The sequence below is a fragment of the Rhodotorula paludigena genome, assembly GCF_050403205.1.
Source record: "Rhodotorula paludigena JCM10292 DNA, Rt_paludigena_JCM10292v1_ctg79, whole genome shotgun sequence".
Classification (NCBI taxonomy): domain Eukaryota; kingdom Fungi; phylum Basidiomycota; class Microbotryomycetes; order Sporidiobolales; family Sporidiobolaceae; genus Rhodotorula; species Rhodotorula paludigena.
The window spans coordinates 1-25,318 of record NW_027481379.1 but is presented as its reverse complement, the minus strand read 5'-3'; the positions used below and the strand labels follow the sequence as shown (position 1 = coordinate 25,318).

The window sequence follows — 25,318 nt, the reverse complement described above, 5'->3', positions numbered from 1 at the left end:
GAGAGCTTGGCAAGCGCTCAACGGTGCCCGGGAGCGACTGGGAACGCGCGTCATGCTGTCATCGCAGGTCGTCAAGCGCAGCGAAACAGCTCGGGCAACGTGGAAGCAGGCGACAGCGTCGTGTGGCGGGTGCAGACGTGAGTCAGAGATCCGCTTGCAAGGCGAGATTCGAGCTGGAGGACAAGCGAGGTGAACAGGACAAACGATGGACAAGCGAGGGAGAGCAAGGCCTCAATACAGTTGCTCGGTGTATTGGCAGTTGTAGTCGCGGGAATACACCCTTGGGCGGTGCCTGTTCCGCCGGGGTTGCTCCGCGTCTGCTGTGCTCGCCTCGCCGCTGCCAGGCCGAGCTGCTGTGCCCGTCGAGCGCGTCGCTCCTCCTGCCTGTCCCGCCCTCCGCCCGCTGCTGCAGCGCCCGCGTCGAAGCACCGCCGTCGCCGCCAGTCAGCACCGCATCCTCCGACCCCTCCACTCGCCTCGCAGGACCGCGTGCACGAGACGCGCAGTCAAGTGAGCCTTCATCACACTCGCCTGGATTGCGAGCGGATCTCCGCGAGGCCGCCGTCGCGCTGCCGCTCCCCGCGTCCATCGAGGCGGAGCAGGGCGCTCTCTCGCGGCCGAGACGCAGCGGGAGAGCCCGAGCAGTAGCTGGAGCTGTACACGCGTACTCTGGACAGCCGCTGACCGCAGCCTCGCCTGCGCCCGTCAACAGGTGACCGCCACCCCGACTCTCCTCCTCGCCAACCCTCCTTCCGTCCCCGTCCCTCGCACCGAGTCGCGTACTACTGCATAGCCGAGTAACGAGCACCACCCTAGCCGAACCGCACCCGCGACACCCACCATGTCGTACGGCTACGACTACGGCGCCGCGTACGACACGGGCTACTCGGCCGCCGAGGGCATGTACGACGGCGACGCCGCGGCGGGCGCCGGCGCGTACGGCGACGACGGCTACGGCCTCGAGGACCCGATTACGCAGGAGGACTGCTGGGCCGTCATCGCGGCCTACTTTGCCGACAAGACGCTCGTGAGCCAGCAGATCGACTCGTTCAACGAGTTTGTCAACAACACGATGCAGGAGCTCGTAGACGAGTCGGGCAGCTTGATCCTCGACCAGAACATGCAGCACACGGGAAAGGCCGGAGACGCGACCGTGCGTCTGGATTTCTCCCCCTCCCTCCTCGCCTAGTCGAGCTGACCGCAACGTCCGCACGCACAGAAACGCTACGAGCTCAACTTTGGGCAGATCTACCTCTCGCGCCCGACCCAGACCGAGGCGGACGGCACCGTCGCGCCCATGTTCCCGAACGAGGCCCGGCTGCGAAACCTGACGTGGGTCCTCGTCGACCTTGTCCCCCTTCTTTCACGCTCTCCCGCTGACGCGAGCGAGGTTGTCATCAGCTACTCGGCACCACTCTACATCGACATGAAGAAGCGCGTGCTGGTGCAGGACAGCGACGAGCCGGATCCGGAGACGGGCGAGTTGGCGTGGATCGAGGAGCGGGAGGACGGTGCGGAAGAGGGGCAGGACGAGGACAAGATCTACATCGGCAAGGTGCGTTGCAGCTCGACGAGTCGGTTATGAGCCGAGGTGCTGCAGTCCGCTCTTGTTGAGCAAAAGTCTGATCGCATCCCTCGTCCCGCAGGTTCCGATCATGCTTCAATCCTCGTTCTGTATCCTCAACGACCTTGAAGAAAAGGACAAGCTCGAGCTGAACGAGTGTCCCTTCGACAAGGTGCGCCTTCCGCTCTTCGCTAATTCTTGCGCCCGCCGCTCATGCACCTCCCCCACAGGGCGGCTACTTTGTCATCAACGGGTCAGAGAAGGTCTTGATTGCGCAGGAGCGCATGGCGACGAACCGTGTCTACGTCTTTGCCAAGTCGCAGCCGTCGCCCGTGTCGTACCTCGCCGAAATCCGGTCCGCGGTCGAGAAGGGCGGCAAGACGATCTCGTCGATGCAGGTCAAGATGATGCGGCGAACCGAGCGGCAATCGGGCGCGACCATCAAGTCGACGATCCCGTACATCCGCGCCGACATCCCCATCGTCGTCGTCTTCCGCGCGCTCGACATCATCCCCGACAAGGACATCCTCGACCACATCTGCTACGACCGCAACGACACCGACATGTTCGAGATGATGAAGCCATGTCTCGAGGACGCGTTCCCGATTCAGAGCCGCGATGTCGCGCTCGACTTCATCGGTCGCCGCGGCACGGTGACGGCCCTCTCGCGCGACCGGCGCATCAACTACGCGCAGGAGATCCTCCAGAAGGAGATGCTCCCGCACGTCTCGATGGCGCAGGGGCAGAACACCAAGAAGGCCTTCTTCTTCGGCTACATGGTCCACCGCCTGCTCCTCGCCGCGCTCGAGCGCCGCGAGCTCGACGACCGCGACCACTTTGGTGCCAAGCGCCTCGACCTCGCCGGCCCGCTCCTCGCCGCGCTGTTCCGCATGCTCTTCCGCAAGCTCACCAAGGACGTGTACCGGCACCTGCAGCGGTGCGTCGAGCAGGGCAAGCCGTTCAACATCAACTCGGCCGTCAAGTCGACGACGATCACCAACGGCCTCAAGTACTCGCTCGCGACGGGCAACTGGGGCGACCAGAAGAAGGCCATGTCGGCCAAGGCGGGCGTGTCGCAGGTGCTGAACCGGTACACATTCGCGTCGACGCTGTCGCACCTGCGGCGCACCAACACGCCGATCGGGCGCGACGGCAAGATTGCCAAGCCGCGCCAGCTGCACAACACGCACTGGGGCATGGTGTGCCCCGCCGAGACGCCCGAGGGGCAGGCGTGCGGGCTCGTCAAGAACCTCGCGCTCATGGCCTACATCTCGGTCGGGTCTCCGTCGGCACCGATCGTCGAGTTCCTCGAAGAGTGGGGCATGGAGAACCTCGAGGAGTTCTCGAGCGACGTGTCCAAGGCGACCAAGGTCTTTGTCAATGGCGTGTGGCAGGGCGTGCACCGCGACCCGGCCCAGCTCGTGTCGACCATCAAGAGCCTGCGCCGCCGCGGCGACATCCAGTCCGAGGTGTCGATCGTGCGCGACGTGCGCGAGCGCGAGCTCCGCCTCTTTACCGACGCCGGCCGCGTCTGCCGCCCGCTCTTTGTCGTCGACGACCAGCAGCTCGCGCTCAAGCGCGAGCACGTCGACGCGCTCACGCGCGACGAGCCGCTCGACCCGGACGTCGACCCGCCCAAGCTCAAGTGGAACGACCTCGTCGAGCAAGGGCTGGTCGAGTACCTCGATGCCGAGGAGGAGGAGACGGTCATGATCTGCATGACGCCCGAGGACCTCGAGATGAGTCGGCAGTTTGCCGAGACGGGCACGGTCGAGGCCAACGCCGGCGCCGACGCTTCGGCGACGGTCAAGGCGACGGGCGGCGCCAAGACGCACACGTGGACGCACTGCGAGATCCACCCGAGCATGATCCTCGGCATCTGCGCGAGCATCATTCCCTTCCCCGATCACAACCAGTCGCCGCGCAACACGTACCAGTCGGCCATGGGCAAGCAGGCCATGGGCGTCTACCTCACCAACTACCAGGTCCGCATGGACACGATGGCCAACATTGTGCGTTCCGCCTCTTCCCTTTCTAATCTGTCTCTCCGCCCTGACGAGTTTCTCCGTGGCACAGCTCTACTACCCGCAAAAGCCGCTCGCGACGACCCGCTCGATGGAGTACCTCCACTTCCGCGAGCTGCCCGCCGGTCAGAACGCCATCGTCGCCATCCTGTGCTACTCGGGCTACAACCAGGAAGATTCCGTCATCATGAATCAGTCCTCGATCGACCGGGGCCTCTTCCGCTCGCTGTACTACCGCTCGTACATGGACCAGGAGAAAAAGTCGGGCCAGGTCGCGCTCGAGGAGTTTGAGAAGCCGACGCGCGACACGACGCTCCGCCTCAAGCATGGCACGTACGAGAAGCTCGACGCTGACGGTCTCGTCGGACTCGGCGAGCGTGTCGCCGGCGAGGTTCGCTTTGTCTCGCGGGTGCACTTTCCACGCGGACGCCTTGCTGATCCTCACTCCGCCTGCAGGACATCATTATCGGCAAGACGGCGCCGATCCCGACCGACTCGGAGGAGCTTGGGCAGCGGCTCAAGACGCACACCAAGCGTGACGTCTCGACCCCGCTCAAGGCGACCGAGAACGGCATCGTCGACCAGGTCCTGCTCACGACCAACTCGGAGGGCCTCAAGTTTGTCAAGATCCGCGTGCGCTCGACCCGCATCCCCGAGATTGGCGACAAGTTTGCTTCGCGACACGGACAGAAGGGCACGATCGGCATCACGTACCGGCACGAGGACATGCCGTTCTCGGCCGAGGGGACGACGCCCGACATCATCATCAACCCGCACGCCATTCCCTCGCGCATGACGATCGGCCACTTGGTCGAGTGTCTGCTCTCGAAGGTCTCGACCATCACGGGCAACGAAGGCGATGCGACGCCGTTCAGCGAGGTCACGGTCGAGGCCATCTCTTCGCTCCTCCGCACGTACGGGTACCACTCTCGCGGGTTGGAGGTCATGTACAACGGGCACACGGGCCGCAAGCTCCAGGCGCAGGTGTACCTCGGCCCGACGTACTACCAGCGCCTCAAGCACATGGTCGGCGACAAGATCCACGCGCGCGCCCGCGGGCCCGTGCAGATCCTCACGCGCCAGCCCGTCGAGGGTCGCTCGCGCGACGGTGGTCTCCGTTTCGGAGAGATGGAGCGCGAGTGAGTTTGCGCGTACCCGCACCTTGGTCGAGTGCGCGAGCTGACTTGGTGGCCTCCCTCTGCAGCTGCATGCTTGCGCACGGTGTGGCCGGCTTCCTCAAGGAGCGCATGTTCGAGGCGAGTGACGGATACCGCATTCACGTCTGCGACATGTGAGTGTTCGTTCTCTCCTGTCGAGTCGAGTTGTCCGCTGACCTGCTCGTTCGCCTTGCAGCTGCGGCTTGACGGCGATCGCCAACCTCAAGAAGCAGTCTTTCGAGTGCCGTGCATGCAGGAACAAGACAGCCAGTGCGTGCCCTGATTCTCACCGCTCCGGCTCAGTTGGGTGACCATCGCAATCTTCTCTTCCCCGTCAATCTTCTCTCCCCCGCCAATCTTCGCTTCCGCTTTGCCCCGCGCGACCCCAGTCTCGCAAGTGCACCTGCCATACGCCGCCAAGCTACTCTTCCAGGAACTGCAGGCCATGAACGTTGCGTGCCGTTTCGGCTTCGAGGACAAGGCGGCGGCCAACGTCGCGCGACAGGACACGGTCGCTTGAGGCGGCAAGCGGGTCCTTGTGGGTCGTCCTCTTATGTGCGAGTCTTTCTGCCAATGTTGTACCCACTCGTTCGCATCCGGCATGGCTTTTGCGCGCGCGAGAGAGGGTGGAAGCCAGTCCAGGCGACGATGGGCTCATCCCGCATTCCGCGCCGCGCCAGCCGGTTGAGGGGTGTCGCAAATTCCTTGAAAATCCCTTGTGGTCTTGGGATCAGCACCACGAGGCAACCATGCGGGATGGCGATGCTTCCGCGTGCTTTTGTGCGCGCACGCCTCCCCTCGAGTCTGCGCTTCTCTCCGCTCGCCGCAAGTCGTCGCCGCGCTATCCCGCTCGCCTTGCTGCTTCTCGGTAAGCGCAGCACCGGGCGCAATGGCGTACTCTGCAGCTCCGTCGCCGACGCCTGCACCGCCCGCGCGGGTCCGCGTAGCGGCGCATCCTCCCCTCGCTCCTCTCCGCGCCTGGGTCCCGCTCCCGGCACCTGCGCACGCGCGCACAGTGCGCGACCTGAGCCGAGCAGTGTCGAGGCTGCTCAACGGACAGCCCGACGTCGAGCTTGCCCTCCAAGGTGCGTGTCCCGCCGAGCTCGAATTCCTCACCTGTTTCGAGCTGATGAGAATCGAATGTGTCGTTGTGGGGAACGAACAGGCTTTGCGCTGCTTCCGGACTCGCCCTTGAGTGTTATAGACCCCGTGCGTAGAGCTGAGCGGTCTCAAGCGTGACCGCAGCAAGCTGACTCTCGCCGTCTCTCGCAGGTCAACGACATTATCGAGTGCGCGGGGTGCCTCTCAGCGTCGAATAACAGCTTAGCTCACTCAGCTTCATCCTACAGAGTCACACTCGCTCCCGCACCTCTACCGCCGATGCCCGGCCCCTCGCCTGCGACACCAGCACCGGCTCCTGTAACCGCGATCCTCGTCCCTCTCCCTGACTCTCCCGCCGCCTCTTCCTCCTCTTCCTCTTCGTCCTCGTCTTCCGCATCGTCCTCTGACGACGACGAAGCGCCAGAAACTCTCTCGTCCAAGCGACCTCTCGCGAACGGGCATGGCCCGAACGGCTTTGTCCGTCCTGCCAAGCGGGCACAGAGAGCTTCCGTTGCGTCGAGCTCGTCTGCGACCTTCTCGTCCTCCTCTTCGTCCTCGTCCTCATCCTCGTCCACTTCGTCATCCGACAGCGACTCGGAGTCCGACACTCACACCGCCGTCGACCCGCTCCGCGCGCTCGCCCGCCTCGTCCCGCCGGGGCAAGGCAAGCGCCGCACGCGCAAGCGCAACGAGCGCAAGCGCAAGCTGCGCTCGGCCCGCGCGCACGAACGCGCAGCGGCGCGTCTTGCGGTGGCGCGGGAGGAGGGGGAGGATGAACGCGGACAGGACGAAGCGATGCAGCTTGATCGGGCGAGCCCTCCGCCTGCAGCACGCGCTCAAGCGCCCGTCCTCCCGCCTGCCGCGACTCCCGTTTTCCCCCAGCCCGTGATCATCACCGCCCCGCCCGTCCTCCCTTCCCCTCCTCAAGCGCCCACTACCCCTTCTACCATCTCGACTCCACCCCTTCTCTCAACAGGCGGCGAGCCGGGCATCTCGCTCATCGGCCCAGGACGCGGGGCTGCTGTCGCCGCCGCGCAGCGGCAGCCCAGCTTGCGGCGGCGGACGGGTACGGCCGCGCAGAGCTCCGGCGGCTACTTCAACGCGCCGCAGCCTGCTCCCTCTTTGTCGTCGTCGGCGGCGGGGCGTGCGCCGCTCCCGCCGGCGAGAGAGCGCGAGGGAGCGAGTCCGGCGTACAGGCCTGCGTCGCCGGATGTGAGCTACGCGTCTGCCCTGCCTGAGCCTGCCGCCGCACCCGCACTGCCAGAGGGCAAGCCCTCATCCACGCCGCAGTCGACTCAGAAGGCGCCGACGTTTGTCCCGCCGAGTAGGCGAACCGACTTGCCCCCCTGGATGGTCGTCTCGCGCGTCAATGTCGAGGCGCGCGAGTGGGAGGCGGGCGTCGGGCGGATCGTCCGGGGCACGAGTCGGGACTGGGTCGCTGGTGCGGCGGCGCAAGAAGAGGGGGAGGAGGAGGAGAGCGAGGGAGAGGAGGAGGAGCAGGAGAGGTGGGAGGACTGGAGGAGCAGGGACGAGGTCGAGAGGGGGTGGGAACGGTGGACCGTACTCCGCGGGCAAGCAGCAGCCAAGCCAGGCCTGCGCGTCGCGATCAAGGTGCGCTCCTGCCTTCCCACGCTTTAGCATCCCCGTTTCCCTTCCGGAAACTGAGCGCATTCGCTTCTCGCCGCAGGTCCTCGAGCTCGACCCTTCGACGTTCGCGCCCGCGCTCGCGCTCAAGTACGGCCGCTTGCTTTCGAGCAGCACTGGCGGCGAGGGCAAGCTGCGCATCCAGCTGCACCCGTCGTGCCTTCCCTCCGCGGAGGACGAGGAATACGCGTACGAAGAGTACGACGCGGGCGGGTACGGCGAGGAGGACGCCAACGAGGGGTATGATGGGTTCCGCGCGAGACCGCGGTTCGGCGAGGATTTGCTTCGAGAGGGCGGCGGTAAGGAGGGTGCGGGAGAGGGCGTGTGGGAGAGTGAGTGGGACGGGGTTGAGGTGCGCGTGGTTGGGAGGTAGTTCTTCCACTCGCGAGCAACATGCGGACTGCTGCGTCCTTCCACGAAACGTTCTCTCAGTCCCTCTCTGGCATGCAAGCTCGCTGGTTTAGAGAGGAGACGGACACCGAGTTACTGCTGCTGCTGCTCGGCTGCCTGTTCTGCGAGGGCCTTTGCCAGCGGTGCGCCATCCTGCGAGTGACTTGCGCGGGTCAGCATAAACTCTGCCATGAGGAGACAGGACCGTTCGAAGCGCTGCGGTGGGGCAGGAAACGCAGACGCACCAACCAGACCTGCGCGGAAGCGAGCCAGCGCAAGGAGACCCGCCCGTCAGGTCAGCTTCGATCCCGACTGGCACATTGAAGCACGCTTGCGACGACGCACCTGATACCGCTTCATCTTGAGCTCACTGGTCCCGTCCGAGTCGGCAAAGACGACGAGCGCGGCCCACCCGACGGCGTCGACCGTCTTTCCGTTCCGGAGACCATAGTCGACCTGCGCTCACTCGTCCGTCAGCGTCCGCCGCCGTGGTCTGTCTTCAAGAGGGAATCGCGAGCACCGTCCCGTGCAGCATGAGCTGCCGCGCACCGTCGTCGTGATCGCCGTCGCCGCGCGCGTCCTGGACAAAGACGGCGTGGGGCTGGTGCCGCCTGGTCTGCACGCCGCCCCACATGTTTTCGCGGATCTTGCGCACCGCTGCGCGTGGGTCTGGGTCAGTGGGCTCGATCTTTGGGAAGAGGGAGAGGGTGGCAGAGACCCTGGTGGCCGCGGACGGCGTTGAGGCCCATGATGAAGTCGACGTCGGGGGCGAGGAAGGCGAGGTACTGCGGACAGGGTGCATGAGTATGGTACGAGGCCAGTGGCAGGTCCGCACGCACGTCGTCGATGGCGTCTGGCTGGTCACTCGTGCGGTAGAAGGCGGCGAGAAAGTCGCGCTTGGCCTGGGGGAGCGAGGCGGGAGCGGAGAAGTCCGAGTAGCCCATTCTAGGAAGCGAGAGCTAGCGTCTGGTCAAGAACAGGCAGCACAGAAAGAGCGAGAGCGAGAGAACGAGAGCGAGTCGGGGTGTCGGAACGGGACAAGCGGGGCGCAGCATACACGCGGGGTCTCGTCGTGGTCGGTGCAGCGGTGGGTGCAGCGTCTAGAAGAAGTCGATACAGCTCTACAGAGGCCCTCACATGGCTCTCTAGAGGTGCGGGCACGCGCGAGAGGATGTCGCTCGTCGTCGATCGTTCCGCGTTCTTGTCCTCGGTCGTCTCGCTCTGCACTCGCACCAGCGCCCGCGAGAGATGGCCCGCGCTGCTCCCCGGGGCGACAGGCTCTCGTTCCAGCCCGCGCACGCCCTCCTCAACCCGCACTTTGAGCACTACAAGCTCGCCCCTCCCCCGGCCCCGCCCGCCTCGTTCCCGCTCCCCACGCCGTTCTGCCCGCCGAGCGTGCCCGACCACGCCCGCTTGAGCTACAACGAGGTCGCAGCGCGCGCACGCCACAATCACCTCGCCGCGGGCCATGCGGGAGAGCTCGTCTTTGTCGACCGCGATGGAGCCGTCACTGCGCTCCACCTAGACCCCAAGGCGAGTCCTGCGCCCTTGAAGCCGCACCAGAGAGCCTAGTCTGACTGACCGAGATCGCCTCCGCAGACCGTCGAGCCCGTCCTGCACCCGCTCCTCCGCCTCCCCTCGCCTCCCTCCTCTTCGGCCGCTGTCCCCGAGTACCCGACCGCACACAGCGTCGCTCCCTTCCTCTGGCTCGTCAGCGACGGCCGCGGCTCGCTCCACCTCGTCCGCATCAAGCCCTTCCCCCCGCCCTGGTCCGCCGCCGTCGAGGCGTCCTTCGTCCTGCGCGAGCCGCCCGACGACGATGCCGAGCCGACTCCGTTCCGCTTCCATGCCGCCGAGAAGCTCTCGGACGACGACGCACTCGTCCTCCTCTCGATCGTCTCCAAGGCGGCCCCGTCGCCTGCGCCTGCCCCGCCGCAGCCTTCTTCCTCGTCCTCGACTGCCCGCCTCGCCGCAACGACCCGGCACACCATCGCCTCGTCAACTCAATTCACCTACCTCTGCGCGCACGTCCCCCTGCGCGCACCACCGCCCGCGGTCGCGCCGCAGCCGCTCGCCATCTCGTGGCGTCTGCAGTGCGCCGACCTGCCCTCGTTCGTCCACTGGGACCCCGCACGCCGCGCGTTCGCCATCGGCGCAGGGTCGAAAGTCGTGCACCCGCCGTCTTCTGCGTCCTCGGGCGCGACGGAAGCGGGGTTTGACATCCCCGAGGTCGAAGATGTCGACATGACGGATGCCGACGTTTCCGCGCCTTCGACGACGGCAGCGGGGGCGCAAGGGCCCGTCGCGCCGCGCCCGCCGCCCTTCTCGTGGATGCAGGACTCGGACTCGGTCACGGTCGCGTTCCCGCTGCCCTCGGACACGCCCACCGCCGCGATCCGCATCGTCTTTTCGCGCCAGTTCCTCTCGCTCCACGTCGCCTCGTCCTCCTCCTTCTCCGATGCGCCGCGCGTGAGCCACAAGCGCCTGTGGGACGCGATCGACCCGCACACGAGCGTGTGGACGTTTGACCGCGACGCAGAGGGGCGCGACTCGACCTTCGGCTTGCTCACGCTCCATCTTGAGAAGACGCACCCGGGCACGCGCTGGAGCGACGTCTTTGCTGCGTCGGTGCCTGCAGAGGTGAGCGAGGGCGACGGCGGGGCGGCGCGGATCGAGGAGCTCGACCCCGAGGCAGAGTACGAGCGCGTGCCCGAGACGCTCGACCCCTCGGAGCTCGCGGCCATCTCGGAGCGCATGGAGCAGTGGGCCCAGAGCGTCCTCTCGTCCGGCCGCCGCGCGGCGGCACCCGGCGGCGGTGGGGGCAGGGAGGACGACGTCCCGAGCCTCGGGAGCGGGATCCCGACGAGCCTCGTCGGCGACGAGGTCGACGTCGAGGTCGACGCCGAGTCCGGCCGGCCCTTCGTTGTCACGTGGATCGAGGACGCCGCCGACGCCGAAGCGCACGAGCGCCTGCTGCGCCCGACGCTCGTACACCCGCATGCCAACGTCCCGTTCGAGCTCCTCTCGACGCCGTTCCCGCTCGCGGCGCTCCGGCCGAGTGACGCCGACGACGACGAAGTGACGGCAGGTGCGACGACGACGACGCTCGCCATCAAGCACGACGTCGACGGCCTCGTCTTCTCCGCCCCGGCTCCCTCCTCCTCCTCGACCGACACGTCGCTCGAATGGACCCACACGGCGACCCTCCCCGCGCTCGCCTTTGTCCTCGCGACCAAGCGCGACACCCGCTTCGTCTACCACCTCGCGCGCCCCTCCGTCGTTTCGCCCTCGCGCAGCGCCGGCCTCGCCTTTGCCTTCGACGCACCCGCACTGCTCCCCGGCCCGGCGCCATCTTCAGCGACCTCCGGAGCGGGCGGAGGCAACTGCTTCGTGTACATCGCGCCGCCCGCCGTCCCGCGCGGGGGCGCGCGCGGGACCCAGCTCGTCCTCCGCGTTGGCCAGCCCGGCGCAGGACCGCTCCTGGGCGTCGCGGCCGTCGAGGTAGCGCGAGGAGGAGAGGGGTCGGAGAAGGAGGTGGTCGTCGTGGCGCTGTGCGAGAGGGAGGTGTGCGTGCTGAGAGTGCTGTAGCGCGGCGGCGGGTGCGCGAACGCGGCGGCGTGTTTGCGAGTCTCAGTCTTGTGCGAGAGGGCGGTATGTTCGCACCTTGACAATCTTGATCTGTGGGGCTTGCTCGCCCGCTCGCGCTTTGTGATAGCTCGCAATAACTCACATGAAGGGAGACTGGGCCCGGAAGGGTCTGTGCAAAGGCTACACCGCTACTTCACCGGGAAGCGGCAGGGCAAAGGGAACGCGGAGCGCGACTGGGGCAGTGTACAAGGAGGGATGGGAGAGCGTGTCGCTGGAAAATAACTACGCAGCGGCATTGACCTGCTCGACGACAAAGTTGGCAGCTTGGTCGCCAAACTTGCGAACATACGAGAGATGCGTTGCGATCGAGTTGCCGCCTTTTCCGGCCGTGCACATGTCGTCAGTCGTTCGACAACGCTGAGCGAGAAGCGAGACGCACTCGCGCAGAACGTGTCGCCCCGGTCGCAGAACGACTGCATCCTGCTCGCGAAAGGCTCGAAGCAGCGCGTGTCCCTGCGCGGGAAGATGCCGTTCTTGCGCGACGAGCCGACGTCGAAGGGCTCGCCGGCGACGAAAGCCGGGTCGCCCATCTGGATGATGGCGACGATTTGCGAGGCGGCCGGTGAGGCGAGCTGGCGCTTCACGTGCGAGAGAGCCGACGACGCGGAGCGCTTGCTGCGCCTGACGAGACCGAAGCGACTACTGCCCGAGCGAGTGCTAACGGTCGGCGAATCGCAGATCACGTCGCCGATGACATGCGCGCCCTTGTTGCGGTCGAGAGCAAGGAAGCTCAGCACGCGCTCGCAAGGCTCGTCCGCACCCGCCGCGCACCTGCGAGTAGCCCATGAGCACCATCTTTGAGGCGGGGCAGCGCTTGGCGAAGGCGTCGATGGCGGCACCCATGGCCGTGACGCCCTGGCGCTGCGACGACTGGTAGTTGGCGAGCGTCGCCGGGTAGTCGATCGCCTCGCTCTCCGAGCCGGGGACGGCACGCTTGACTTGCGTCGCGACGGCGCCAATGATGCCTGTGCAAGGTAGACTGGTCAATGCGTTCTCGTTTCCCGAGCGGCGAGAGGTGAAAGGATGAAAGGCACCTTCGCCAGGCGCTTCGCCCGAAGCGCGCGCGACAATGATGTGTACGCCAGTCGGGCAGTCGCCCTGGCGCTTGTCGAGCTCAACCGTGCTGAGCGAGGCCGAGTGGGCGAGGGCGAGCGGGACGACCGAAGCGAGGAGGCAGACGAGCGCGAAGAGCGAGGCGAGCATGGCGGACAAGACAAAGGATAACCAAGAGAGCAAGGCGAAGAGGAGAAGACGTTCGAACGAGTGGAACTGAGCGAGTCGAGCGGCCGAACCAGCGGCAGCTTGCGGCCGAGTGAGAAGAAGGAGGCAGAGAAAGAAGGCTTGGGACACGGCCCCTTGTCGCCAGCGAGAGCTTTCGCACTACGCGCACACGCCCCTGCCCATCGCAACGGTCCTTGGCCGCCAGCCTTCGTTGGCCGCCGTTGCATCGGCCGCGGCTCCCAACGGTCGGGAAGCGGTCAAAGCGCTCGCCGCGGGACGCCAAAGAGCAGTCGAATCGCTGGACTGCCGGCTATCTAAGCGGAACGGCGTATCAGTAAGCGACGGAAAGAAGCCATCGTGGGCTCTCAAGCGCAAAGAGGCTTGACAAGCCGAGGAAAGGCAAGTTAAGAAGGTCACCGCCGAGTCGAGGCGTGCCATGATCTGCTTCCTGCGGCCAGCCTGCACAAGAGGACAGCAACAGAACTATGGAGAAGCAGCAGGACGCGAGGAAGGAGCGGCGGAAGCGCCGGCGAGGCGGGAGACCCTCAGCACTCTCACCGCCAAGCCGGTGACGATCCTGATATCCATGTGTGCCCTTACAGCGAGTCTGTCAGTCAGTCTGTGTACAGTCGATCCGAGTGCGCTACGCCGGCCCGGGGAGGCCGAGAGGCCGGTGCAGCCGCGACGCGATCTCGAGGAAGCGCGTGTCCGACTCGGTCGTGAGATACCCGTGGCGGATGAAGAAGTCGAGGAGAACACTGTGCGCACGTAGTAGCCGTCAGCGAGCAGACTTGCGAAGCAGTGCGGCGCAGACTCTGAGGAGTGCACGAGACAGCGGAACGCACAGCGCGCAGTTGGGCTTGAACTCGCCGGCGACCATCTTTTCGACGACGTCCTCGAGGCTCATGAGCTCGAAGCTCTCGACCTCGCCATCGGCCGGGTTGGTCGTCGGCACGGCGCCCATCTCGGCCGCACCCTCCTGCGAGGGAGGCGGCAGCCGCAAGTCGTAGACGTACTGCACCTCGGGCTGGAGGAACCCGTCGACGGTGCGGTACTGGTATGTGATGACGCCCGCTTGCTTGATCCGCGGGGCGACAAACGCGGGCGAGAGCGACGCCTCTTCGGCGCACTCGCGGATGATCGACTGGCGCGGAGAGTCGCCCGCCGTGATTCCGCCTGCGACCGTGTTGTCGAGGTACGAGGGCCAGCTGCGGCGGTGCAAACGACGTGAGCAGGGTCATTGGGAGGGCATACTGGTGCCGCTTGGAACGCACGTCTGCTTCGTTGCCGACCGCCGCGGCACCCACAGCTTGATCGGCTCGCCGTCTTCCTCGACGAAGGCTGCGCGTTGGCCATACTTCCGATCGTCAGCTTCTCTTCCGCAGGAGAACGTCACACGAAGAGCGATGGACACAGACGCACCCGTGCAGTGCACGCCAAACGTGGCGAACCCAAAGAGGGCGCACGCGCTGCGCTCCATGCGAAACGCCTCGTTCGAGCCCGTCTGCAGCGGGTTGTCGTCGCCGTCGGGCGAGGGCGGCGGGGCAGGCCCATAGATCGTGTACTGCTCGTCGCGCCAGCCTGTGCAAGCGCAAGTCGCTCCCATCAGCTTTATCACCAGAGTGGGGCGGTAAGCCGAAGAGACTGCGAATGCGCGACGCACCGCCGAGGCATTCAGGGAAGAGTCCCATGTGCTTCCACCCGCGCACGAGGCGGTCCATGTGCTCGCGCCGCGTCTCCGCGCCCTCCTCGTTGACCCAGTCCTCGAATCCGACCGCCCACGGGCCCGCCACGCCGCTCACGTGCCCGCGCGCGCCACTCGCCGAGAGCGCCTTGAGCCCCTCGAGGACGTCATCGAGCTGGAGCGCGCCCTCGGCGACCGCCGCCGGGTCTGCTGCGGGCGTCGCCGCGCCGTCGGGCGTCGCGCTCGAGAGCGGCGCGATGCCGTTCGCGCCCGACATGCTCGCCGACCTGCTCCCGCGGCGCGACGCGGGCCTTGAGCTGCCGTAGCTCGGGCGGCGGACGGGCGGCGGGAAGTGGATCGGTGGCTGGAACGCCCACACGGGCTTGCAGTTCATCGCGACGAGCTTGCGGTTGTCGTCGATCAGCGCGCGGAGCACTGCCGGGCGCAGGAACCCGATCGGCTGCGCGGTCGCGGCCGTCGAGGGGTCGGCGCGCGCGCGCGTAAAGGACGAGGCAGAGGGCGTCGGCGAGGACGAGCGCAGGCGCGGGAGGGGCGTCATGCGCGAGAACGAGGCGCGCGTCGAGTTGGCGCCGACGGATGAGCGGCGGCGGGCGGGCGTGCCGGGCATGTTGGGCGGCGGCGGAGGGAGCGCGACAAAGAAGGGGACGAGGAACTCCTGGTCAAAGTCGGCGGGTCCAGCCGCGGGCGCACCCTCGTCCTCTTCGTCGTCGTCGTCGGCGAGCGCCGACTCGGTGGCTGCTGCAGCAGGCTCGGTTGCCTCTGCGAGTCCGGCGCGGAGGGAGTTGGTGCGAGACTGGCGGACGACATGCTCGTCCCACCTGCGCTTGCAGTCGTGGCCGGACCAGGGTCCTGGCGGGAGCTGGACGTTGTCGCAGGCGTCTACGAGCGGGAGGAGGGTGTAGGTGCCGGGCAGGAGCGGGAGGGTCGGGTGCTGGCCGTACTCGAGGTAGTCGTCGCGCGAGTCGTGCGCGTCGGGCGAGTCGAAGGGCGGGTCCATGGCTGCTGTGCGTGCAGTGTCAATGGCGAGCTTCTTCAGTCCTCGTCAGCTGTGCAGCGCGTGCTCGGGCGGACTGCAGCCAAGCGGAACCAGAACGGCGACTTCGACAGCAACGGCTGGGGCGCTCTTGAGGGTGAGGTGGTGAGCCCGCATAGCCGTGAGAAGCTCTCGCATCCTGCCCTACCCGCTGCAAAGCCTCGTCGTGGCGCCTCGCTGCTCGTGTGCCCGGGATTCCCCGCCCTCGTCCCTCTCCGACCAACACGAGCTCAGCCGTGCGTGCGACACGGTGTGTAGCTTTGCGTAGCTCGGAACACGCTGTACAGCCCACGCACCGCCGAGCCGAGCGTGTCGCGAGCAGAGGCGATTCCCTCGAAAGTGGGGGAACACAGCCGCGGGTATCACGCACACAGCGAGCAGGGCGGGCTGCAGCGTGCACAGACGCACTGGCAGAGCTTGAGCAACTCACCTGGGAAGCGCAGAGCAGCGCAGGCGGAATCGCGGTAGACTGACGAAAGACGAGTGTGCTTCCCTCGGCGCAGGCCATCCTCACCTCCACGCAAACCCCTTTCCACGGACCCGAGACACACTGCACTGCACTGCACCCCTCTCTACATGCCACCCTCGAGCGCGCCCGCCCCGCCAATGCGCGTCGGCGCGAGCCCAAACGCCTCGTGCATGACATCGACGTCGCGCGCCATGGCGACGACCGTGCGCGAGACGTGGTCCAGCCCGTTCTGCTGCGCCGACAGAATCTGCAACCGCGTGCGCAAACACAGGGTGAGCGACAAAAATTCGTTCGGAAAGAGCACCCGGAAGAGCGCAACGCACCTCGAGGATGCGCCGGAGCCCGTCCTCGTCGGCGACGGCCCACTCGGTCCCCTCCTCGTCGCGCCTGCGCGCCTTGAGCGCCCCGACGCCCGCCCACAGCTCGCCCGCGCGCGCGCGCACCCGCTCGACCTCGCCGCGCATCCGCTCGAGCTCGACCCGCAGCGCGTCGTCGTCCCGCCGCGCCGACCCGGCAGCCGAGGGCGACAGCGCCGCGGCGCGGCTCACGAGCGCGACGAGCCGCGCGTGCAGCGCGACGGCGTTCTGCTGCGCGCGCAGCGTGCGCAGGGACGTCGACAGCGCGTGCGACGACGACAGGTCCGACAGGTGCGCGTGGATCTGCGCGAGCAGCGCCTGGTGCGCCGCCGACTGCCGCGACTGCGCTTCGAGCCGCTTCTGCAGCGCGGAGAACCCGAGCGCGAGCGCGGGCACGAGGCTGCCGGGCGTGCGCAGTCAGCCACAGACGAAGTCGTGCGTGTCGGTCGCGCAAGAGACGGAAAACGCACTGCTCGGACTCCGGGTTCTCCCGCCTCGCGCGCTCCCAGTCGCGCTCGCTCGCGCCCTGCACCGGCCGCGCATACATCTCGCGCGAGTGCCCCGCCGGCAGCTCGTTGTAAAAGTAGGCCTGGAAGCGGCACTTTGGGCTCGACGGGTCCCACGCCGCCTTGAGCGCCTCGATCCGCGACTCGATGCTCGGCTCGTTGGGGTTTGCCGGGAGCGGGTCGCCGAGCTTCGGGATTAGCGGAGCGGCCGCGGCGCCGGGCTGACCGGGCGCAGTCGATGCCGAGGCGCCAAAGAGGGAAGAGGAAGGTGCGGCCGTCGCCGGCTTGGCGCCAAAGAGCGAATTTGTCGCCGCGCTCTGCGACTGGCCAAAGAGCGACGTCGACGGCGCTGCGGCCGGTGCGGGCGCAGCCGTCGTCGACGAGCCGAACAGCCCGCCGCCTGCAGCGGGGGCTGCGCTCGTCGAGCCAAAGAGTCCGCCCCCTGCCGTGCTGCTACTCGGCGCGCCAAACAGCCCCCCTCCGGCAGCGGGCTGAGGCGCCGCCGCCGTGCTCCCGAACAGCCCTCCTCCTCCCGTCGAAGCCGGGGTTGCGCCAAACAGCCCTCCACTCGGCGCCGGCGTTGACGTAGCGGTCGTCGAGCCAAAGAGACCCGTGCCGGCGGGTTTGGGCGCGGCACTGCCAAAGAGGCTCGGCGCGGCGGGTGCGGCCGAAGCTGAGGTCGAGCCAAAGAGGCCGCCGCCCGCTGCGGGTGCGGCTGCGGGTGCGGCGCCGAACAGGGAAGGGGTAGAGGTGGGCTGCGAGGCGGGCGCGGGCTGGCCAAAGAGCGAGGGCGCGGCAGAGCCTGGCGCTGCGGGGGCGGGAGCCGAGCCGAAGAGAGAGGGGGCAGAGGACGGGGTCGAGCTGGCGGCGGGTGCACCAAAGCCTGTGGTGCATCGTCAGTATGACTACCTGCGGTGGGAGAGCCGGGCGGGACGGACTGAAGGAGGGTGCAGCGGGTTTGGGAGCACCTGTGAGCGCAAGGCGTCAGTCTGCGGATGCGCGAAGGGCGGACGTTCGAGACACACCGAAGGAAAAGGTGGCCATGGCTCTGCGTCACGCTCTACAAGCTGTGTGCGAGAGCGTCAGCGAGGTGAACTCGGGGAGGACGAGAGGGTTGCGGTGTTGGATCGCATCGCCGGGAAGCGTTGTCTGTGGCAGTGACGCATCGCTGGACTGTGCACAGATCGACCCTTGGCGGGCCTCGCTCCCCTGCGGTCCCAGCAAGCGCAGAGACGGGGTCGTCGCGACCGGACGGGAGCAGGACGTCGCTCGCTCGTCCCACGCCGAGCCGTCGGTTGCCTCGCACCAGAGCACTGCCGTAGCGTGAATGCGCGGCCACCCTCGGCACAAAAGCCCCAGAGTGGCGCGGGGCCGAGTCGCGGTCGCTCAACGAGCGGAGAGGGGGCCGCTCGACGGCAGAGACGCACCGGGAGGGGCGGCAAGGACCGGGCGAGGGGTTGTAAGCGCCTGCGAGTCTCCCTGGCACAGTCTCGTCTTCGCTCGAGCGAGTCGACGCGGGCGGGAGCACGTTCACGGCGGACAAGCTCGCACTCGCGCTCTCCTCCCGACCGCACCCCGCCGCTGCCGCGCAGAGCTCGGGAGAGAGTCTGCCAGTGCTCAGTCGAGTGCCCTGCTCCAGCCGAGCGCGACAAGCCAACTCGTAGCGCGCGTCGTCGCTTTCTCGCCTCCGTCTTCACCGCCTCGCTCTCTCGAATCATGTACGCGCACTTCCCGCCCTCGTACAGCCCCGTGCGTACCGAGGAAAGCGCGGAACGAGTCGCATTGACCCCGTGGATCCCGCAGGCCAAAGTCTACCAAGCACAAGAAGGAGCGGCAGGCCGACTTTACCGTTCGTCCCTCCCCTCGTCCCCTCTACCGCCCCGGGCACAGCTCTGGCGGGGCTGAGCGACATTACCAGGCCCTCGTTCCGACGACTGCTCGAGCTCGGCAGGGCTGGGCTGGCTCGAAACGAGCAACTTGACCCGTCCTACTCGTGCTGACCTCGGCTCGCTCGACTCGCAGAAAGCCAAGCTCAAGCTCGGCAAGGGCAAGCAGGTCGCCAACAATGCCACCGACACGTCCTTCTCGGCAAAGTGTGAGCTCGCCGAGTCCAGCCTCGTGTCGCCGAGAACTGACCGCCCGGTCTGGCTCCGCGCACAGCAATTGCCCTCCCATCGCAGTCGCTGTCAGCGACACCGAAAGGCGCGCCCGTCTCGCGCCGCAACCTGACGCTCCCCGAGCTCCTCGTGCAGTCGCGCCACTACTCGGTCCCGACGCGCCGCGAGGCCCTCCACGAGATGCACCAGCTCGTCGTCGCGCACCCTTTCCTCCTCCAGCAGCACCTCCTCGCCCTCGTCACCTGCCTCAGCCACCTCGTCGGCGACGAGTCTCTCTCGGTCCGCGCTGCCGCACGCACCCTCCTCGCGCACGTCGCCGACACCCTCCCGCGCGCGAGCTTTGTCTCGGTCTCGCCCGCCATCGTCCTCTTTACCCTCTCGGCCCTCTCGAGCCTCGAGGACATTGTCCGCGTCGACGCCCTCAGGGTCCTTGACCTCCTCCTCGCCGTCATTCCCGACGAGCTCACCCGCGGCTTCGACCCTGCCGCGTCCTTTTCCCTGTCCTCCTCGCCCGCTTCGCTCGCCGACTCTAGCGCTCCCTCGTCATCGTCCTCCTCGAGCGCTTCCCCTCAGTCGACCCCGCAAAAGATCCTCGAAGCGCTCCTCGGCCTCCTCAAGATCCGCTCGGCCGCCCTCGCCGCCGCGTCCGGCTCCTTCACCGCGTCCGCCGCGCCCGCCGCGTCCGACCTGAGCCCGCTCGCGCGCCTCGCCGCGCTCCAGACCCTCGCGCGCTTTCTCAGCGCCGCGGGCGCCCAGGCGCGCAGCAGTGCCGGCGCAGAGACGCACGACGACGTGTGGTACCTCGCGAGCGCGTTTGCCGACGCGCGTGCGGCGAGCGATTTCGTCGCCTCGCTCCGCCCGCGCCGGGCTGGCGGCGCACCGGTCGTGCACGTCGCTGCTTCCGGCACGGCGACGAGCGCTGCGGTCGAGCCGTTCGCCGACCTCCACGGCGGGGCGAGCGCGCTGGGCCCGCTGAGCGGCTTCGGGCTCCTCACGCCCCCGCCCGAGGCGTCTCCTGCCTCTGCGTCTGGGCACGCGCCCACTTTGCAGCAGCAGCACGCGCCACCCTCGCTCCTCGCTCTGCTCCACCCGACGCTCGTCTCGTCCTTCCTCGACGCTGCCCCCTCGGCCTTCAGCCCCTCGCTCCTCGAGTCTGCGAACGCCACCGCCGCAGCAGGCGGCGAGAACACGCACCTCGCGACGGTCCTCGCCGTGCTGCAGATCGCGCGCGAGCTCTACGCCCGCGAACTCGGCGGCGGCACCGCCACCGGCGCCGGCTCGCCCTCGTCGAAGCGCGCGCGCGATGCGAGAAAGAGCCTCGTCGCGCTCCTGTCGCACGCGAGCGCCTACTTTCCCTTTGGCGCCGACGAGCCCGTCGCGCTGGCGGGGGCGGGCAAGAAGGGCGCGAGGAAGGACGGCGCAGAGGGAGAGAGGCACGAGACGCTCCTCCAGCTCAACGTCGCGTTTGCAGAGCTCAGCTCGCTCCTCGTGCTGTCGGCCCCCGGCAGCGGGGACGATGCGCGTGGGAACGCGGCGGCGATGTCGGGCAAGAAGGGCAAGAAGCGCAGCGGCGACAAGGGCGACGAGCGCGGCGTCGAGGAGGTCGTCGTCGAGCGCGTGCAGGAATGGGTCGTGCAGGCGCTTCGCGGCGAGGTGCGTCGACGCACGCTTCCTGTGCCGGTCGTGGATCGGCGCGCTGACTCACTCGAGCATGCGTCTCGTGCACACTTCGCAGCTCACGACGCCGTCGCACCCGCTCGGCCTCGCCCTCCCGCTCTCGTCCTTCCACGCGCTGCGCCCCGCGCTCTGGTCCCTCCTGCAGCAGCCCTCGACCGAGCGCGCCAACGACGTCTTTGCCGCCGTCGTCGAGTACTTTTGTCGCGGCGCGGGCGGCGCGGGAGGCGGCGAGGCCAAGAGGGAGGCGGGAGAGTGGTTGGGCGCGGCGGTGCTGGTGCGTCCTTTCGCGCTCGCGCTGGGCCTCGTCGTGCTGCGTGCACGCAGTACCTCGGTGTTGACGAAGCAGCTGGAAGGCACGCGCTGACGTTGTCTGCACACAGATACACTCGTCGCCGTCGTACACCTCGCCGTTCTCCCTCGACCCGCTCACTGCGCCACTCGCCGCCTCGCAAACCCCGCTCTCGGCCAAGGAGCAGCGTGTGAACCCGCTCGCAAAGTGGCTCGCGGCGCTGCCAAAGTGGCTGTGGGAGTCGGGCGGAAAGGACGACCGGGCGACGGAGGTGAGTTGGCGGTGGCGCTTCTTTGATGCGAGGGTGACATGTGCTGGGCAGACTGCCGTTGTTGTGTCGTACTGTGTGATACTTGTGCTGGCCGCTAACTCTCGACCGTCCCTCTGCAGCTCGTGCTCTCGGTTCTGCTCAAGCTCTCGCAGCAAGGCCCGCTCGGGCTCATCCCTCCCTCGGTGCGCCCCGCCGCCTCTCGAACGCGTAAAGCCCTGTCCCTGACGCGTGAATCTCTGCGCCCTCCCTCTCCCACAGACCCTCCTCGCCCTCGCTCCGCTCCTCGCGCCCTTCTTCCACCTCTCGCACCCGTCGCGCGGGCCCATCCCCGGCCCATTCACGCGGCTGTCGCCTGCGTCGGGGCTGCAGCAGACGGCGCTGCACCTCGTCGAGTATTTGCGGAAACTCGCGGACGAGGCGGGGAGCGAGGATGAGAGAGACAAGGTCAGGCAGCTCGAGGAGGCGGTTTCGCGCGCAAGGGGGAGCGTCTAGTGAGACGGGGACTGGCTAGTACGTGGCTGCCTAGTGCATGCAACGGTGCTACGCGATCCAGTGTTGGCAAAGAGCGGAAGCGCGAGACGAGCGAAAGCCGGAGGTCGAGGAGGACGCGCGCACACAAGCTCGAGACGGTGCGAGGCAAGCCGCGTCGCACATTAACGGTGTGCTGCACACTGCACAGTCTCACTCTGCTTCTTCCGTGCGACTTTTGCGAGACTCACCGTCGTCGTCGCGTGCAAACGGGCCGGCGTCTGTCTTTCCCGTCTGTCCTCGCTCTGCGCGTCTCGTGCGAGTGGTTGCGCGCGGGATGACGTCGATCAGCTCGTACAGCACGCGCTCGCGGCCCCCGCCACACCCGCTCGCGACCAACCCGCAGTGGGTGCACGCGTTGCGTCTCCCCGCGCTCGTCTCGCTCGAGTACAGCTCTGACGTGGTTGTCCGCCCGCACAGGAGATTTGAACGCGCAGTCGACATCATCCAGAGGTGCGCCTGCCCGCTCGTGTGCTGTGGCGGCGGCAAACTAGCGATGTGGGGGCTCGCTCCCTCCTTCTCACGCTCATGCTGCGACGCACACACAGCCTGCCGAAGAGCGGTCCAATCCAGACGACCTACGACCAGAAGCTCGAGCTCTACAGGTGCGCGGCGGGTCTCCAGAACGGGTCACGCAAGTCGCCGGGCCTAGGCTGACCCCTACTCTCGTTGCCCGGTGCAGCGTCTACAAGCAGGGTGCGCCAGGAATGCACATGCTGGATCGATCTGTCCACTCACATGCCCTCGCTCACAGCCACTGAAGGAGACGTCAAGTCGAGCCGGCCGGGCATCCTCGACATCCTCGGACGCGCAAAGTGGTGCGCGCAGACTGGCTCGATCTGCGTCCATGCGGATCCGCGCTGACGTGTGACGACGAACAGGGACGCATGGAACAAGCGCAAGGGCTCGTCGCAGCTCGAGGCCGAGCGGCTATACGTCGAGGCGCTCTTGCGGGTGCGTGCACCCGCTCCGCTTCTGCCGTCGATACCGCGATTCGCGGCATGTCGACATTTTGGTTGAGTCGTTCGACCTTGGCGCACAGATCCTGCGCAGCTTTTCGGACCGGACGCAGGCGGTCGAGCTCTTGCGCGAGCTCGAGTACTTTGAGCTGGACGAGCCGTTGCAGACCCCGGCAGGTGCGTTGTCAAGTTTCGACGCGCGTTGCTTTCGGCGGACAGCGCCGAGAGTGAGCAGCTCCACGTGAACCTGAGAGCTCATGCTCACGCCAAACGCGCAGGCACGCGCACTCGCCCGCGAGGCGACTCTTCTGCTTCGTCCGAGACCGGCTCCGACTCGTCTTCCACCGCTTCGTACGACCGAGATCGCCGTTCCATGCCCCCTCCCGCTCCGATGCACGCCTCGCACCACTCGCGCCTGTCCAAGTCTCGACGAGCGCCGCCGTCTGTCGGCAGTCGAGCACGCGGTCCCGCATCGCACCTCTCGCCCGACGACGTCGCGCCGCCTCTGCCAGGCTACGGTCCACCACGCACGCGTGCAGACCCTGTGCGCACGCCAGACCGGCTCGTGCAGCGACGTCACCGCGGCGGGTACCCGGGCGACGAGCAGCAGCAGGACCCGTATACGAGCGAGTCTTCCGCCGACGAGCGCGTCTACCACCCGGCCGCATCCGTCGGCGCCCCACCCTCGGTCCGCTCTCGTCTCGCGCCGGCAGGCGTGGCGCGCATCCCTCCCCCGCCTCCCGCACTCCCGCACATGCCCGCCTCATCCCTTCGCTCCGTTGCCGGCTCGGCCGCCCCCTCCGTTGTTGCGCCGCTCACCGCAAACAATCTCTTGCGGACCGCGACGGCCGCAGCCGCTTCTCCTGCCCGCCCAATCGGCCCGCCTTCGCTCGCCGCCCCTGCTTCCGCGCCCGCGCCGCCCCCGCCGCCCGCGCTCGACGCCGCGCTCGAGCGCATCCAGACCTCGCTCACGGCGCTGCACGAGCGCCTGACGCTGCTCGAGACGGCGTCGCCTGCGCATCAGCTCGGCGGCGGGTCGTCGTCTTCCGCCGCGCCCGCGGGCCTCTCGCTCTTGAAGGAGACGGTGCAGCGCCTCCTCGAGGCCGTGCACCTGCGTCGGCGCCGCCGCTCGCTCGCACCGCCGCCCGGCTCGCCCGTCGCGATCGGCCTGCGGCATCGCCAGCGCGCGTCGTCGTCGGCCCCGTCGCTCGTCCTCCGCCTCGTCTTTGCGCTCCTCGGCTCGGCGCGCAGGCTCGCGGGCGACCTGTGCGTCGTGTTTGCCATCGCGGTGCTCGTCGGCCGGCTGAGGGGCGTAGATGTGCTCGGGCTTGTCGTCAAGCGGTTGGTGCGCGGAACGGCGGGCGGGGGAGGCGGGAGAGGGCGCGTCACGCAGGGGTAGAGACGGGCAGTCGTATTGTTCAGACCGAGCACAGTGCAAAGGCAGTATCTTCTTGTTGTCTCTCGAATTCTCGCGCACGCGGGTTGCGTTGTTCTCCTTTGGCTTCGGGTCAAAGTCGCCTACTCTGCTCCCGACTTGTTGCTCCCGGACTGCCCCGTCGACTTTGCTGCGAGAACTGACGGGCGAGGAAGTGAGGCACCGCGTTGCCGCATAGCAATGAAGAAACCGGGTAGAAGGAACCGAGACTACGACGAAAGGACAAACGGAGAGAAAGCGGGAAGCAGGAGAAGGGGCAGTCACGAGGAAGAGGGGAGTGGGGCTTCAAGTCGCACAAGCGAGAGCGACGGCAGCCATACTGCGCTCAGTGCATGCCCTGCTTGGTCTCCGAGCCGTACTCGGGCAAGCTCGCGCGGTCCGACCCCTCGGCAGTCTTGCGGGCCGCCGCACGCTTCTTGCCAAAGCTGACGACGCCTGAGAAGACGCCGAGCGCGAGGAGAGCGAGGACGACGGCAAGCGTGACACCGGCGCCGATCCCGCCGCCTGCGGCAGCCGAGAGGCCCGAGTCGGACGAGGCGGCCGAGAGGGAGCCAGGCGTGACAGTCACGGTGGCGGCTGCGTGTGGCGAGTGCAGTAGATTCAGCTCGAGGTCCGTCAGTTCACGGAAGGACAGGAAGCGCACCAGCGAGGGCATTTGTCGCGGTCGCAGCAACGAGCGCAACGGTCTGGCCGTCAATGCCAGCCTGCGCCTTGGACCAGTCCGAGCCGGCGAGCACCATTGAGTCCTCGTCGGACGCGACGGCAAAGATTGCAGCCGTGTTGGCGCAAGCGAGGTTCGACGGCGCGGTGTAGTCGGACGCGGCGACGAGCGAGACGTCGGCGCACGAGTAGAACGAGGTCTCATTGCCGTAGAGCTGCGGGGTTTCGGTCATCAGCAGGGGTGTAGCGGCATGGGAGCACGCAAACGCACCTGGTAGATCGTAAGGAGCGTCACGTCGGTGCCCACAGTCATGTTGAGCGTCGAAAAGTCGGGCGCATCGACGCACGCCGTGCCCGACGACATGGTGAGGATCGTGTTGGCGCCCGGGACGGTCGCAAACTCGTGGAACGTGGTCGGATTGGCGTTGGCGACGTACATCACGTTGACGTTTGAGACGACCGTCTGCGAGTTGACGAGGGTCAGGGTTAGGGTTAGGGTTAGGGTTAGGGTTAGGGTTAGGGTTAGGGTTAGGGTTAGGGTTAGGGTTAGGGTTAGGGTTAGGG

General features: G+C 67.5%; 10 protein-coding genes across 10 annotated transcripts; 5 read left to right on the top strand and 5 right to left on the bottom strand.

Annotated features, from left to right (window-relative positions):
* Positions 1-841: 841 nt before the first annotated feature.
* On the top strand, positions 842-5,265 carry RPB2 (DNA-directed RNA polymerase II core subunit RPB2; the record flags this gene model as incomplete). Its single annotated transcript, XM_076652523.1, has 10 exons — positions 842-1,153; positions 1,220-1,332; positions 1,402-1,555; positions 1,647-1,736; positions 1,795-3,576; positions 3,641-3,979; positions 4,045-4,727; positions 4,793-4,879; positions 4,942-5,015; positions 5,135-5,265. 10 exons carry the CDS (start codon positions 842-844, stop codon positions 5,263-5,265), a joined length of 3,765 nt encoding a protein of 1,254 aa, XP_076501922.1.
* Positions 5,266-5,634: 369 nt separating this feature from the next.
* Positions 5,635-7,863, top strand: JCM10292_005528 (uncharacterized protein; the record flags this gene model as incomplete). Its single annotated transcript, XM_076652522.1, has 5 exons — positions 5,635-5,830; positions 5,911-5,954; positions 6,018-6,034; positions 6,095-7,457; positions 7,534-7,863. The coding sequence occupies 5 exons, from the start codon at positions 5,635-5,637 to the stop codon at positions 7,861-7,863; spliced, it is 1,950 nt and encodes a 649-aa protein (XP_076501921.1).
* A 110-nt stretch (positions 7,864-7,973) lies between these two features.
* Positions 7,974-8,824, bottom strand: JCM10292_005527 (nuclear transport factor 2 family protein; the record flags this gene model as incomplete). The annotated part of the gene is made up of 5 exons (XM_076652521.1): positions 7,974-8,033; positions 8,226-8,336; positions 8,401-8,537; positions 8,599-8,665; positions 8,720-8,824. The coding sequence occupies 5 exons, from the start codon at positions 8,822-8,824 to the stop codon at positions 7,974-7,976; spliced, it is 480 nt and encodes a 159-aa protein (XP_076501920.1).
* A 304-nt stretch (positions 8,825-9,128) lies between these two features.
* Positions 9,129-11,468, top strand: JCM10292_005526 (NudC domain-containing protein; the record flags this gene model as incomplete). The annotated part of the gene is made up of 2 exons (XM_076652520.1): positions 9,129-9,413; positions 9,480-11,468. The coding sequence occupies 2 exons, from the start codon at positions 9,129-9,131 to the stop codon at positions 11,466-11,468; spliced, it is 2,274 nt and encodes a 757-aa protein (XP_076501919.1).
* Positions 11,469-11,750: 282 nt separating this feature from the next.
* On the bottom strand, positions 11,751-12,731 carry JCM10292_005525 (uncharacterized protein; the record flags this gene model as incomplete). Its single annotated transcript, XM_076652519.1, has 4 exons — positions 11,751-11,845; positions 11,908-12,232; positions 12,300-12,493; positions 12,563-12,731. 4 exons carry the CDS (start codon positions 12,729-12,731, stop codon positions 11,751-11,753), a joined length of 783 nt encoding a protein of 260 aa, XP_076501918.1.
* A 661-nt stretch (positions 12,732-13,392) lies between these two features.
* On the bottom strand, positions 13,393-15,451 carry JCM10292_005524 (uncharacterized protein; the record flags this gene model as incomplete). Its single annotated transcript, XM_076652518.1, has 5 exons — positions 13,393-13,507; positions 13,595-13,957; positions 14,024-14,090; positions 14,172-14,330; positions 14,413-15,451. The coding sequence occupies 5 exons, from the start codon at positions 15,449-15,451 to the stop codon at positions 13,393-13,395; spliced, it is 1,743 nt and encodes a 580-aa protein (XP_076501917.1).
* Positions 15,452-16,059: 608 nt separating this feature from the next.
* On the bottom strand, positions 16,060-17,862 carry JCM10292_005523 (uncharacterized protein; the record flags this gene model as incomplete). Its single annotated transcript, XM_076652517.1, has 5 exons — positions 16,060-16,203; positions 16,280-16,712; positions 16,783-17,701; positions 17,757-17,786; positions 17,844-17,862. 5 exons carry the CDS (start codon positions 17,860-17,862, stop codon positions 16,060-16,062), a joined length of 1,545 nt encoding a protein of 514 aa, XP_076501916.1.
* Positions 17,863-18,534: 672 nt separating this feature from the next.
* On the top strand, positions 18,535-21,664 carry IPI1 (Ipi1p; the record flags this gene model as incomplete). The annotated part of the gene is made up of 8 exons (XM_076652516.1): positions 18,535-18,567; positions 18,629-18,667; positions 18,841-18,913; positions 18,979-20,588; positions 20,671-20,886; positions 20,993-21,172; positions 21,292-21,354; positions 21,431-21,664. The coding sequence occupies 8 exons, from the start codon at positions 18,535-18,537 to the stop codon at positions 21,662-21,664; spliced, it is 2,448 nt and encodes an 815-aa protein (XP_076501915.1).
* A 313-nt stretch (positions 21,665-21,977) lies between these two features.
* On the top strand, positions 21,978-24,058 carry JCM10292_005521 (acyl-CoA-binding domain-containing protein; the record flags this gene model as incomplete). The annotated part of the gene is made up of 8 exons (XM_076652515.1): positions 21,978-22,057; positions 22,121-22,153; positions 22,249-22,305; positions 22,383-22,396; positions 22,455-22,518; positions 22,582-22,654; positions 22,743-22,836; positions 22,938-24,058. The coding sequence occupies 8 exons, from the start codon at positions 21,978-21,980 to the stop codon at positions 24,056-24,058; spliced, it is 1,536 nt and encodes a 511-aa protein (XP_076501914.1).
* A 361-nt stretch (positions 24,059-24,419) lies between these two features.
* On the bottom strand, positions 24,420-25,217 carry JCM10292_005520 (uncharacterized protein; the record flags this gene model as incomplete). The annotated part of the gene is made up of 3 exons (XM_076652514.1): positions 24,420-24,670; positions 24,738-24,969; positions 25,026-25,217. Coding segments are annotated over 3 exons (675 nt in total), but the record flags the coding sequence as incomplete, so codon positions are not given.
* Between the last annotated feature and the right edge of the window lie 101 nt (positions 25,218-25,318).